A 14,039-nucleotide genomic window follows, 5' to 3' on the forward strand; every position below is an offset into this window, starting at 1 on the left:
TTATTACTGAATGGAGAACGGAAAAAGCTGTTTTATTCGTCTAATCATATAGCTACTATTTTTTCCCCCGGTATTGAATCTATATACGCAAAAAGAAAGACGGTTGCACTGTGCTCCATTCACCAATAAATCACAGTTTTCGACCAATCAGCGCGCGCGTACTTTCCTAACTATATAATTATTTGTTGAATTATGCGACGAGGAGGAAGAACATTTGTGAGATACTGGATATCTTTGTCCAGGTAACTTGTAGGTAAGTTTTGATCTGCATGAACTGATTTACTCATGGAACGGAAAATCCTTATCTACAAAGTAGATGGTTTCGCTAATGAAACACCTGGAAATTAATTTCCTGGTAATGAAGTAACGAAATTGATGTACATGTAAAAATAATATCAAGCAGGGAATTAAAAGAGCTGTGTTTCAACTGATTTCAAACAAAGGAAAGTGAGAAAAAAACGAAGTGAAGCCGAGTTTTTTTTTAAGCCAGTTTCGATGTGTTCAGTGGATAGAGGATGAAGAACTCTTTCAAGGGCTTGATATGGCTTCTCAAGCTATTAGTAATTCTTGGAGAACTTCAAAGCATAAGTTCCAAAATTTTAAGCTAATTCAGATAACATTTTCAAACCTCCTTTACTAATGCTAGTACTGATTTTCTTTGTTTGTGCTCATGAATAGTATTATAGAGTTTGAGAAAGATATTGGTCATGATAATTTGTTACACAACTACTGTAGAATCACATCACATCACAGAACTTATCACTATATATGTGCGTTCGACTGAAAACCTGTCGAATGAGCCAGCAAAATAAAGACTACCGTACGATTGAGTTATTCCAAGACCCTGTTGATTGGATTAACTAAATTTTTGCGGTTTTAATGAGCAAATGGACCCGCGGAAATGCATCACAATTTAACTAGTTATTATTTCTTAATTAATCCTATATGATTAATATAAAGTTTATTTATAATAGAACGGGAAATTGCCTTTTTTCATGCTTTCTTATTTATCATCTAGTAACTTAACTGTATTTGCGCGGAAATATTTTTCCGCATAGTTTTTGGCCATCGAATGAAAGTTTTCACTTTCAAAATGTTCATACATGAAAATAATAAGGAAATGAGTATTTTCAGCCATACTTGCTTTGGTCCATTGTGCACGGTCAGTATCACGTGATGGTACGGTTCAACATCAAACGCAAAACAATAGCTTTGTTCTATGGAGTTTCCAATTTATTCTGCTCCATTAACTATGGTCCGAAGTAAGCCATGGTTTTTTAGGGTGTCATGCACATGGCCTACTTCCCGAGTCGTTTCCAGTACGCCTCATGAAAGGGAATTAACGCCTGCTTAATTCTATATTTTGCGAATAGTTGTAGTATAGGCCGAGCGATATGCAAACATATCAAAACATTTTCGGGTAACTAGATCTATTTCAGAACCATGCAAGTAACGAAAAAAGTTGAAATTCAAGGAGTTTTCAAGGAGTTTAAGGTGTAGCGCGAACCATGTGTATAAATAAGCTAGCCGTGCCAATAGTGCTGCCAGTACATATGCGTGAAATAACAAGTTAAAACTTGCGAAAAATTAGATTTAATTTGTTTATTTATAGACTACTTCACGTCATATTGATGTACAAGTAAAGAGTAATTGCTATCCATTAGCACTACGATCAGTCACTACATTCTTCAAACTCCCTTCTTTAAATTCAAATCACAATCTGAAAACATATGGTGGACGATCCTTCTCTTTTGCTGCACCTGAACTCTGGAACTCTCTACCTCTACCTTTAAGATCCTGTCAAGCTGTCCTTGAATTCAAGTCTCAACTTAAAACTCACCTGTTTAAAAATTATCTTGATTTCTAGTTATCTTTAGTTATTTCGTGATTATTATTGTTATATTATAGCACATAGAGCATTTATTTGGATATGCGCTATATAAATGCACTGTATATTATTATTACTATTATTATTACATTTTAACCAGCTATGGGTTATAGAGCCTCATGCTCCCTCGAGTTCACAACCTCTAAACGCAGATATGATGAACCAAAACCAAAACCAAAACCAAAACCAAAACCAAAACCAAAACCAAAACCAAAACCAAAACCAAAACCAAAACCAAAACCAAAACCAAAACCAAAGCCAAAACCAAAACCAAAACCAAAACCAAAACCAAAACCAAAACCAAAACCAAAACCAAAACCAAAACCAAAACCAAAACCAAAACCAAAACCAAAACCAAAACCAAAACCAAAACCAAAACCAAAAAAAGAAAACGTACTGTCGCTGCTATAGAGTTTTCAAGTCGCAGGAACATGCTTCTTCGTTCCCAAAACGCACTCTCCGAGGAAGAGGAGAGTGGACCCTGGAAACGAGGTTGAAAGGCTGAATAGCACACTAAATAATTTTAAAGGACTTTGGTTGCTTCGAGCATACCTCCTAAAACCCAACTCAGTTCAAAACCATGCAAATCTCTTGTATGTTTGGCGGGTTGATTAAGACCTTATGTCAATTCAAAGATCAAACAGTTGGCCGGTTTTAAATGGTTCAGACTAGTTGAAGTTGTCTTTATTGATATAGAGGCTTTGCACCATCACGTGATGGCCGCCATGACATGACAGAAACAATTGAATCTGGTCAAAACTGATTTACACAAATATATGACTCTATTTTTGTGCCTCCTGTATAGTAAAGAAAACGATCCAACACATCGACCAATGGGACGAAAACATTTTGGGAACAGTTTGATTCACATCCATGATTGATTTTCACAGGGAGAAAAATGACGAACTAATGACCTCTCAAGTCTTGAACGGTCATATGTCAAGTCATTTTTCTATGTTTCTAACAATTCTATATCTTCATAAAAAATAGCTATAATTATTTTGGAAAAACCCTTTGAAAACTTTGGTGGCTGCAGGCAAGGGCCAATATTTAGCCCAACAAACTACTAAGTGAATGAAATGAAAGGGAATCCAAAGCCAAGGTACTGAAAGAGGGCTTATATTGGACTATTTTAGACAGTTTTCTCAAGCAAATGTCAAGAAAAAGTGGCTCCCATTTATTTTCCATCCAACTATAGGCGTGGAAAAAAAATACAGTGATCGAGATGCAACACATTGCGCGCGCCGGGCACAAATGACCTCGGCACGGGAAAGCGTCACAAAAATAAAGAAATCCTATTACTTTTATCATTCGACGTCCAAATGAGCTGAAATGTTCATAGAATATTTGAGAAGTGAGAGCTTATAAAACAATTTATTTTTAAGAGGTTATGACGTTTCTATGACGTCATAACCGGCATCTCCTTGTATGGTAATTTCTTATCGTTGATCGCTGTCTTTCTCATTTGACTTGATCAGATGGAGAGTGTTGTGCAAAACATTTCAACGTTTATGGGAACTCGTTACGACGTTTCTTACTAAACATATTAAAGATTAAAGGATTTTGTGACGCCATCCAATTTGACGCCATCTTACATTTTAAAATACTCTTAAATGTTGTGGAACGAGTAAAGATTCTGGAACACCTTAGCTTCAATAAACTGAAAATATTTTTGAACCACACTAATCCTGTACGTACTTTAAATATTATCTTATTCAAGCTGATAAAAGTCATCACCGGCTAGATTATTCAATGTAGTAGCAAGTGTTAGATGATTTTAATCATACGCAATCTCTTTAATAGTAAATGCTCTCTCGAAACATTCCATCGCTTCTTCATACTTGCCCAGATGATGGAGGTTCGATCCTAGATTACACAATATAGTAGCAAGTGTTGGGTGATTTTGATTATAAGCCATCTCTTGAATAGTCAATGCTCTCTCGAGACTATTCTGTGCTTCTTCATACTTGGCCAGATGACGGAGGTTCGATCCTAGATTATTCAATGTAGTAGCAAGTGTTGGATGATTTTGATCATACGCAATCTCTCGAATAGTCAATGCTCTCTCGAGACATTTCTGCGCTTCCTCATTATTGCCCAGATGACGGAGGTTCGATCCTAGATTATTCAATGTAGTAGCAAGTGTTGGATGATTTTGATCATACGGAATCTCTCGAATAGTCAATGCTCTCTCGAGACATTTCTGCGCTTCCTCATTATTGCCCAGATGACGGAGGTTCAATCCTAGATTACTCGATGTAGTAGATAGTGTTGGATGATTTTGATCATACGCCATCTCTTCAATAGTCAATGCTCTCTCGAGACATTTTTGCGCTTCTTCATACTTGCCCATATCACGGAGGTTGAATCCTAGATTATTCAATGTAGTAGCAAGTGTTGGATGATTTTTATCATACGCCATCTCTTTAATAGTCAATGCTCTCAAAAGACATTTCTGCGCTTCTTCATACTTGCCCAGATGATGGAGGTTCGATCCTAGATTACACAATATAGTAGCAAGTGTTGGATGATTTTGATCATACGCCATCTCTTGAATAGTCAATGCTCTCTCGAGGCATTTCTGCGCTTCTTCATACTTGCCCAGATGATGGAGGTTCGATCCTAGATTACACAATATAGTAGCAAGTGTTGGATGATTTTGATCATACGCCATCTCTTCAATAGTCAATGCTCTCTCGAGACATTTTTGCGCTTCTTCATACTTGCCCATATCACGGAGGTTCAATCCTAGATTATTCAATGTAGTAGCAAGTGTTGGATGATTTTTATCATACGCCATCTCTTTAATAGTCAATGCTCTCTCGAGACATTTCTGTGGTTCTTCATAATTGCCCAGATCAAAGAGGTTAGTTCCCAGATTATTCAATATACCAGCAAGTGTTGGGTGATTTTGATTATACGCCATCTCTTGAATAGTCAATGCTCTCTCGAGACATTTCTGCGCTTCTTCATGCTTGCCCAGATCACGGAGGTTCGATCCTAGATTATTCAATATAATAGCAAGTGTTGGATGCTTTTGATCATACGCCATTTCTTCAATAGTCAATGCTCTCAAATAACATTTCTGCGCTTCTTCATACTTGCACAGATGATGGAGGTTCGATCCTAGATTACACAATATAGTAGCAAGTGTTGGATGATTTTTATCATACGTTATCTCTTGAATAGTCAATGCTCTCTCGAAACATTCCATCGCTTCTTCATACTTGCCCAGATGACGGAGGTTCGATCCTAGATTATTCAATGTAGTAGCAAGTGTTGGATGATTTTGATCATACGCCATATCTTGAATAGTCAATTCTCTCTCGAGACATTTCTGCGCTTCTTCATACTTGCCCAGATCACGGAGGTTCGATCCTAGTTTATTCAATGTAGTGCAAGTTTTGGATGATTTTAATTATACGCCATCTCTTGAATATAGTCAATGCTCTCAAAAGACATTTCTGCGCTTCTTCATACTTGCCCAGATGATGGAGGTTCGATCCTAGATTACACAATATAGTAGCAAGTGTTGGATCATTTTGATCATACGCCATCTCTTGAATAGTCAATGCTCTCTCGAGACATTTCTGCGCTTCTTCATACTTGCCCAGATCACGGAGGTTCGATCCTAGATTATTCAATATAATAGCAAGTGTTCGATGATTTTGATCATACGCCATCTCTTGAATAGTCAATGCTCTCAAATAACATTTCTGCGCTTCTTCATACTTGCACAGATAACGTAGGTTCGATCCTAGATTACGTAATGTAGTAGCAAGTTTTAAAAGATTTTTATCATACGCTATCTCTTGAATAGTCAATGCTCTCTCGAGACATTTCTGCGCTTCTTCATACTTGCTAAGATCACTTAAGTTCAATCCTACATTACTCAATGTAGTAGCAAGTGTTGGATGATTTTGATCATACGCCATATCTTGAATAGTCAATTCTCTCTCGAGACATTTCTGCGCTTCTTCATGCTTGCCCAGGCCACGGAGGTTTATTGCAAGATTTTTCAATGTAATAGCAAGTGTTGGATGATTACCATGATATAATTCTTTTATCATTAGTACTGCTTCAAAAAATGTTTTTGCAGCTTCGTGCATAGCGTGGGTTTGGCAGACGTTTCCCGCGGCATTGAAGCAACAGACGTACTCGTTGTATTCTTGTTCAATATTCGTTTTCTGTTTCTTTGGCGATAAAGATTCCGTTGTAAAATTGGTTAAATGATTTGAGAGGTGCATAAAATGCACTGCTACAAATTTTGTTGTCGTAATGTGATTGACGTTGTTCCCATCAAAGGCTTTTAAGAGTGCTGAAAAGGCATTAATTACGTTTACCAAGAAATGAAAGTCTTCTTTTTTGCTCTTGTGTAGAACAATATCTTGTAGACAGCTATGTACAACTTGATGAATACCAATCTCTTTTGACTGGTTTTCGGAAAAAGTAAGAATAAGTGAAGATGAAAAGACAGTGGCGGCCACGAGATCTTCGTCTTGATCTGTCATGCACCGTGTTACATATTGTACGACATATTCCAAGGGTATCCGCTCAGGGCCCAACGCAGACAAGAACTGAAAAACATGCATCATAACCATGTCTCCATCCATTTCTTTTTCTAAGGCCAACTTGACTGCTGCAGTCATCGATTGCGAGTACGTTACGCTAATTGTTTTATATTCCCCTTCAGTCGCTTCTCGCTTGCCTTGTTGAATCTTCTGTAAATATTCTTCCCATGACATTGACGTTACATCACTTACACGCTTCATGTAAGTTGCTGCACACGCTAGTGCTAGTGGCTGGAAATCTAGAGCCTTCGAAATTTGTAAAATGCATTCTTCATTTGAAGCAACGCCCGATATTTCAGAAAGTGTTTTTACCGCTTCATCAGGTTTCATACCGCGACTAAGGGATAAATGGTAAGTGCACGAATTATTGGCACCAATGGATCGACTGTCTTGTGTGGTAACAAGTATCTGACCATTGCCCTCCGTCTTCTCTCCCGCTTGTGGTAAGAATCTGAAGACTGATTTAACGTCTGTGACGTTATCCACAATCAAGAGCCATGAAGAATACTTTCGCAGTTTGGGAGCTACAAGAGTTTTAAGATGAATAAGTTTGTCTTCCGGAGAAAGATCTTTTGATGTTCCAATACTCGTAGTAGATTTCTCATCGCAGTTTAAAGTAATTGCAAATTCAATATATGATTGTATTAATGTGTCTGTACTGGATGCGCTTAGGGCGAACACAAACTTTACTTGATCTGTCGCGTTATCAGGAACATCATCGAAAACCCTCTCACCTATCTGCCTTGCTATTTCACTTTTGCCACAGCCAGGATTCCCAGACAGATAAACAACAGTTATTTCATTTCTTTTTGTGCTTCTCAACTTTTTCATCTCTTGTAGTATCTTTTTCATTTCGCTTGAACGATCGATAACTTCGTGGGATGGTTTGGGTGGCAAAACACAAAACGATCGTGGTTCCTCGTTATGTATTTTCTCCTTTTCTAACTGTTGCTGAGTGAGACGTAGTTCCTCTGTAGGAAATGTTTTCTGGTTTTTGATTGCCTCTATGCCAGCAGTGTCTAGTTTTAGGGCGATAAAATCATCTATTACCGTTTGGATAGAGGTTTGAAAATCCCTTTCTTTTAACTTTCCATCAGACACATGAGCAAAGACTTTATTACGGAACTGACGTAAATCATCCACGCATTTCTTAACAACGGGATCGAGACCCTTGCCAATACTATCTGAATAAAGAATGGCAACAAAAAGACTGGTACAGTCCCATTCAAGTCTATTGCCATTTCTCAAAATTAAAATTTCTCGTGAATTTCTCTTACGACTTTTAGAAGATTCCATGCTGTATAAATCAATGCCATTCGTAGCCGTATCTTGCCACTGGCCGTGTGTCGCCTGGTAATGAGTGTCCCATAATTGTTTGAAGACTACTCGTAGTCCGTCAGCAATGATTCGAGTGGTGACGTTGCAAACCCTGAAGTAGTTAAGTTCTTCTGTGGAATACTCTTGTGCTGCGGCCATCTGCAATAACAATACAATCCCAATCAACAAATAATTAAGTACGAATCAACCAAGGACAATACGAATTTCTTTTAAAAATCACTCCATCGCATTTTGTTCGTAAATATTATAACTGTATACATACATTAAAAACATCAAACAGCTGCACGCTTACGTTTGGACAAATTAAAAACCATCGAAAATTAACCAATGTCGAAAATGGTTATATGGTCGAACATTTTTAAGTCTGAAAACTATTTATTGATGGTATTTAACTTGCTTCATCTTTACCACTACTTGTCTAATTAGAAATAGTTTAGAAAAACTTTTTCCAACCCTTTCAGTTCAAATTTCTTTTGACCTGAAAGACCACACAAGCCCTGTAGCTCGTTATAAAGAATGAACTATTAAGTCATTGCTATTTCGAAAATAAGAGACTTTACTTGTCCTGTAGGTCATAGTCATAGTGTGTCCACCTATACAACTGTTACACACAACAGTGGTGTTGTACCATGTGTCTACCTGTACAACTGTTACACACAACAGTGGTGTTGTACCATGTGTCCACCTGTATAACTGTTACACACAACAGTGGTGTTGTACCATGTGTCCACCTGTACAACTGTTACACACAGCAGTGGTGTAGTACCCAATTGTCCACCTGTACAACTGTTACACACAAAAGTGGTGTTGTACTATTTGTCCACCTGTAAAACTGTTACACACAACAGTGGTGTTGTAACATGTGTCCACCTGTAAAACTGTTACACACAACAGTAGTGTTGTACCATTTGTCCACCTGTAAAACTGTTACACACAATTGTGGTGTTGTACCATGTGTCCACCTCTAACTGTTACACACAACAGTGGTGTTGTACCATGTGTCCACCTCTAAAACTGTTATACATAACAGTGGTGTTGTAACATGTGTTCACCTGTACAATTGGGTACACACAAAATGTGAAGTATTCGAAAAAGTTTCATAGAGTACAAACACTATAAGTGTGTAACATAAATACCACTTAATACTTCTAAATTATGCTAATCCTATTGTTTTCTATTGTTTAATTAGCACTATTTACTACTAAAAAGTGTACTCTAGTGTCACCCTTTGCTTTCTGATCTGCTCATTATGATGCATTCACTTTGCATTAAAAATAATTCTGGAATATTCTGCCAAAACTCCCGCGGTATGACCCCGAGGCGTCAAAAACAAAAACTAAACAAAAACAAAAACAAAAAAACAAAAAAAAGTCGAAAATAAATGTACAATGCAAAAAAAAAATTAGACTCTCTACTTTTTGTATAAAAAAATAATTTTAATTTAGATCCATTTGTCCAAAATATTAATAATCTATTACAATGTTTTGTCTCTGACGTGATGCATGACAGGTATTTAGATTGGCAAAGCGTTTTTTTTAAATCATACTTTGATTAATAAAATTACTCTGAAATAGTGAAGTTATTTTAAACTTTTTCCACAGATTCCCCAAAATGAACTGCATTCGATAATCAAAAATACAAAAATGAAAGATGTTATAATTTATCAGTTACCATAAGGCTTCCAGTGCAAGCTATGGAGAATGCATGGCTGATTAGACTGTAAACTTTTATACAAAAGAGCTGTTACGGTGTGTGATTACGTTGACCTTTTCAAATTATGACAGGTTAACAATCCACCAAGATATTATTAGAACTAACGTAAGATCATTACTATTTGACTAAGCTCAGTCAAATATGAAGATCAATGCCTGCTAGCACTATTATAGTGTATACACTTATTTCATTATAAAGTTAGCCACCTGAAAAGCTACAAAACTGAGACCGTCAAGGATTATGGGTAGATACATTTTACATGTTCTAACTGCTTGATAACTGTTGATGGACTTGAGCTTTTCTACCAATAACAAGATCACCTCCTCTGAGCATCCTCAACTGCTGTGTAAAAAGCTTCACTTGTTGGATATAAAACATTTCCCCATGATTCTCAGCGATCACAGCTTTCTAGGTTTTTGGTGACTATTTTTATTGAAATAAGTATATAGTGTATAAAACAATGAGTAAAGATGAAGAACACCAGAATACTAAATATAATCTATTACTATTATTATTATCTATTTATTATTATTCCCGTACATCCTCGGGTTTCCATTTTGAGTAGAGAGTTGTGTGTTAATTTTCTCCTGTGCTTCGAGAGTTTTTTCCCCGATTCTTCAGATTTCCACCTTCCGCAAAAATGAATTCTAAATTCACTGAATTTAATTATAAGTGGATGAATAGCTACTCGGTAGATATGCCACTGTTAAATCCAATTAATTTACTTTATTTAATAATTATTTAATAGATGCATTCAATTCTTTAATGAACTTTGTTCCTTTTTTTTGTCTAGTTGTAGTATATTTAATTATTTTGAGTACGTTTCTTTTTTTTTTTCGTTTTCTCTTCTGTGTTCAAGGGTTTTTCTACGTTTTTCCTTCACAAAAATCTTAATCTGGCCTTTGGCAGGGGAGCCTGAGCTGTGAAATCACTCTCAAAATGTTCAAAGTTATACAAATTACATGGTTGGCTTTCAATGCTTGTATCAAGGACTAAATCCGGCGAGACCACAATCACACCTTACCTTCACTCCAAGATGTTCAATTTAACTTTAAGCACCTCTAACTAGATGCCTTGGTTAGTTTTCTTCGGTTATCTAGAAGTGAAAACACACAACAACGAGTATTGTTTTTGAACGAGTCAACTTCGAGCCCGAGTCAACTTCGAGCCATGAGTCAACAACGAGTCACATGTGTTTTGAGTATCGTTCTAACCATATTTACGAACGAACATGAATTTTTGTCTGAATTAAGGATTGATTCGAAAAACCGCTGACCCAAGTACCCCGAGTTTAAGGCAACGTAGGGCTTATTCCTATGTCCGTGTGAATTTTAATAAAATCCACTGAAACTTCTACAGCGTGTTTGGTTGTTCTTAGACATTGAACGAAATTCGCTCAGTAGAGTGAAGCCAAGAACAACCAAAACCTGCTGTAGAAGTTTCAGTGGATTTTATTAAAATTCAATGAATGAAAATGAAGATTTATGTAGTCCCATATATTGTATAGTAAATCAGTACAATGTATACGCTTGGGTTGCCTGGAGGTGTTCGGTTGAGCGAGCCAAGTTCGAGCCCAAGTCAAGTGCGAGTCACGAGTCAACCACGAGTCATATAAAATTTTCCCTAAATTTAGTACCTATTTTCAAAAGAAAAATTGAATTTCATATGATTTTTTTAAAAATCATTATCAATTTGCACTTACTTTATTAGGAAGGAAGAATTTCTCTGGAACATTTCGCAGCTTAGAGATATTAAATTTTGTCTTTATGAACAGAAAATCGATCGAACATCAGATAGACTCTTCCACAGTCTCTCGCTCGTCCGTTCCGTCTCCATGCTCAGAGGGGAGGGAGCGTTGCGTGACGACCGACACTAAAAACGGATGCGAGGGAGACTAGTGTTTAGACGGCTCAACGCAATTTCCCACCCTCCTCACCCTTTCAGGGGGTGCTTATTGAACTAGAACCTCTCGGGTTGATTTATTTGTTGTTCGTTCAATAAACATTTTCGCCAAACGCTTGTTTCCTGTGTGATAATGGAATTTATTGTTACTAAAGCTGTTCCAATTGAGTGATAGTCACTAAATAAAAACTCTTAGATAGTAACTATTTAGATTTTATTTCATGGATATAGTGTAAGCACTCTATCAAAAAAATCATATGAAAAATTTTTTTAAATACAATTTTTTTTTTGAAAAGAATTAATAAATTTGGGTAAAATTGTATATGACTCGTGGTTGACTCGTGACTCGTATTTGACTCGGGCTCGAACTTGGCTCGCTCAACCGAACAACTCGGTTACCTACGGTTTAATAAAATAATTAAACGTTAGCTTAAAAGCATTTTGATTAGTTTTGTATTCCTTTTCAAAATGAAATACAAATGTTGACCCTGACAAGTTTCTATAAAACTCATGAAATTATTCATGTGACTCGTTGTTGACTCGTGGCTCGAAGTTGACTCGTTCAAAAACGATACTCCACAACATCAAGGCGGAAATAGATAGAGGATTCTTACCTGGAAGTAAATTATCTTGTGCAAATTGAGAAGCTTGCGCCTTTTTTCTCTCGACAAAAGCACAGTATAATGCTTGGCATACGATGTCGCAATGGTCAACTTCGTCAATTTAATTTGGTTGAGTGGTCAAGCACCAAATATTTTGAGGGGGCAATAATAGAATGGCATTATTGTTTTGAATCGATCCCCGGAGCTAGCCTCGATATAGTCAGATTATTTCGTGTTCGATCATTCAACCGGAATATATCGAAAACGGGCAAAAGAAATGAAGTTGTACTTTGGTTAGTCTCCCTCGCATCCGTTTTTAGTTTTTAGTGACATCTCAAATGTAGACTAGCGAAGCGCTAGGGAATTTATTAGTATGACACCTTCTATATGATGTAGACAAGATCAAAATTGACCTGAGGATTGTTAGATGATTTACCTTTAACGGTCCAAAAGTGAAAAAGAATGTGCTGAAGAACAGTGTGTGTATATTTGTCTGGAGAAATGTCACAATTTCCGATCATTTCGTTCCATTTTTGTTCAACGTATGTCAACTTCGCTATCGCTTCGCTAGTCTACATTTGAGATGTCAAAAAACCAATCTTGCTCACATTTGCTCAGTCTGATTTTTTTCACATAAGTAGAACACTATATAAACATTTCAAAAAAATATAAACTAGGTTTTGGAAAACATTGTAATAAAACCAAAAATGCCCTGCGCCCGCATTTGCTATATAAAATCTAGCGTAAACACCATGAAAAATGGTTCTTTGAGTACAAAAACTAGCGAATTCTTCGTAATGAAAACTCTTATCATGTTTTGGGTGTTCTCTAACACCGAAAAAATGGTTTTATTGGCTAAAAACAAAGATAAACAAGCCTAAATTTACCTTTGAAAGATCTTCTTGTCAGCCGAACTTCCTCCACAAACGGTCCGCCATTGTTGACAGGCAGAGTAGTGCCCATGCCCGTTTCAACGCCCTCCCTCCTCCCGCCCTGCAACTAGCTTCCAGACCTAGCGCGTTCATCGATCGCAAGCTGATCGAAATCAATCTTCTCCTGAGTGCTTCTAGCGTTCCCTTTTGTATGCAAATCGCAAAGACCTAAATGACTTTTGATTGCGATGGCTGCTTTTGTCAACTTAAACATCGCGCTTGATATCAAAAACAAATGACTAGACAAGCGAAACAAATGACTAGACATAGAACACAAGGGTCTTGGTGTAATGAAAATTAACTTGATGTATAAAAAGTACTGCTTGATCATGAAAAAATGCAACTTGAAGTTTTGTCACGTTTGGGCTAGCATAGTGAATAGAATACTTCCCGTGTCATTAAATATTTTTAGGTCAAGCACAATAATGAAATTAGTCAAACCGAAAGTTCCGTCACAGCCAAATGAAAACGAAATACCCATATAAGGAAAGAAAAATTAACAGTTTATTATTAACGAGGCTGTGGGGGGGGGGGGGGGGGGGGGGGGAACCCGACCACCAAAATGAAATCGGTAGAAACGATTGAAACAATAATGTTAGAGTATGACTTAGTGGATATTTGGAGAATTAGGAATTTAGATGCAAAAAGATATACTTGGAAAGGAGTAGGGCAGGGTAGGAGCAGTAAGCCAAACGAATATGTTTTTCGAAGATTAGATTTTTTCTTGATTTCTGATGATTTGCAGCCTTATGTTGTAAAGAGTGACATTATTCCAGCTCCATCAACGGATCACTCAGCGATTACATTGAGTTTACAATCGTTTGAGGAAGGAAAAAGAGGTCCATCCTTTTGGAAAATGAACAACTCACTTCTTGATAATGTAAACTATGTTAAAGATCTTAAGGAACATTTGAAAAAAATTAGAATCGAAATGAATAATCAAAGATTAATAAATGATCAAATAAGATGGGAGTTTATTAAATATGAAATTCGAAAATTCACAATAGAGTACTCTAAAAAGTTAGCCAAGCAAAGGAGGTCGGATTATTCGCAATTAGAAATCCAGTTAAAGAGAATCGAAAATATAAATGGA

The 14,039-nt window shown here is 36.8% G+C and overlaps 1 protein-coding gene across 1 annotated transcript; it reads right to left on the reverse strand.

Annotated features, from left to right (window-relative positions):
* Window positions 1-481: 481 nt before the first annotated feature.
* LOC148912564 (uncharacterized) lies at window positions 482-13,002 on the reverse strand. The gene is made up of 6 exons (XM_089027209.1): window positions 12,902-13,002; window positions 10,535-10,606; window positions 5,693-7,935; window positions 5,313-5,317; window positions 4,432-5,014; window positions 482-575 (listed from the first exon to the last, which is right to left on the reverse strand). Exons 3-6 carry the CDS (start codon window positions 7,933-7,935, stop codon window positions 482-484), a joined length of 2,925 nt encoding a protein of 974 aa, XP_088883335.1. The 5' UTR covers window positions 10,535-10,606; window positions 12,902-13,002.
* Window positions 13,003-14,039: the final 1,037 nt, after the last annotated feature.

The sequence above is a fragment of the Actinia tenebrosa genome, unplaced genomic scaffold (assembly GCF_029948245.1).
Source record: "Actinia tenebrosa isolate PJP-AT-01 unplaced genomic scaffold, QUT_ActTen_1.0 PGA_scaffold11__36_contigs__length_13525064, whole genome shotgun sequence".
Lineage (NCBI taxonomy): Eukaryota > Metazoa > Cnidaria > Anthozoa > Actiniaria > Actiniidae > Actinia > Actinia tenebrosa.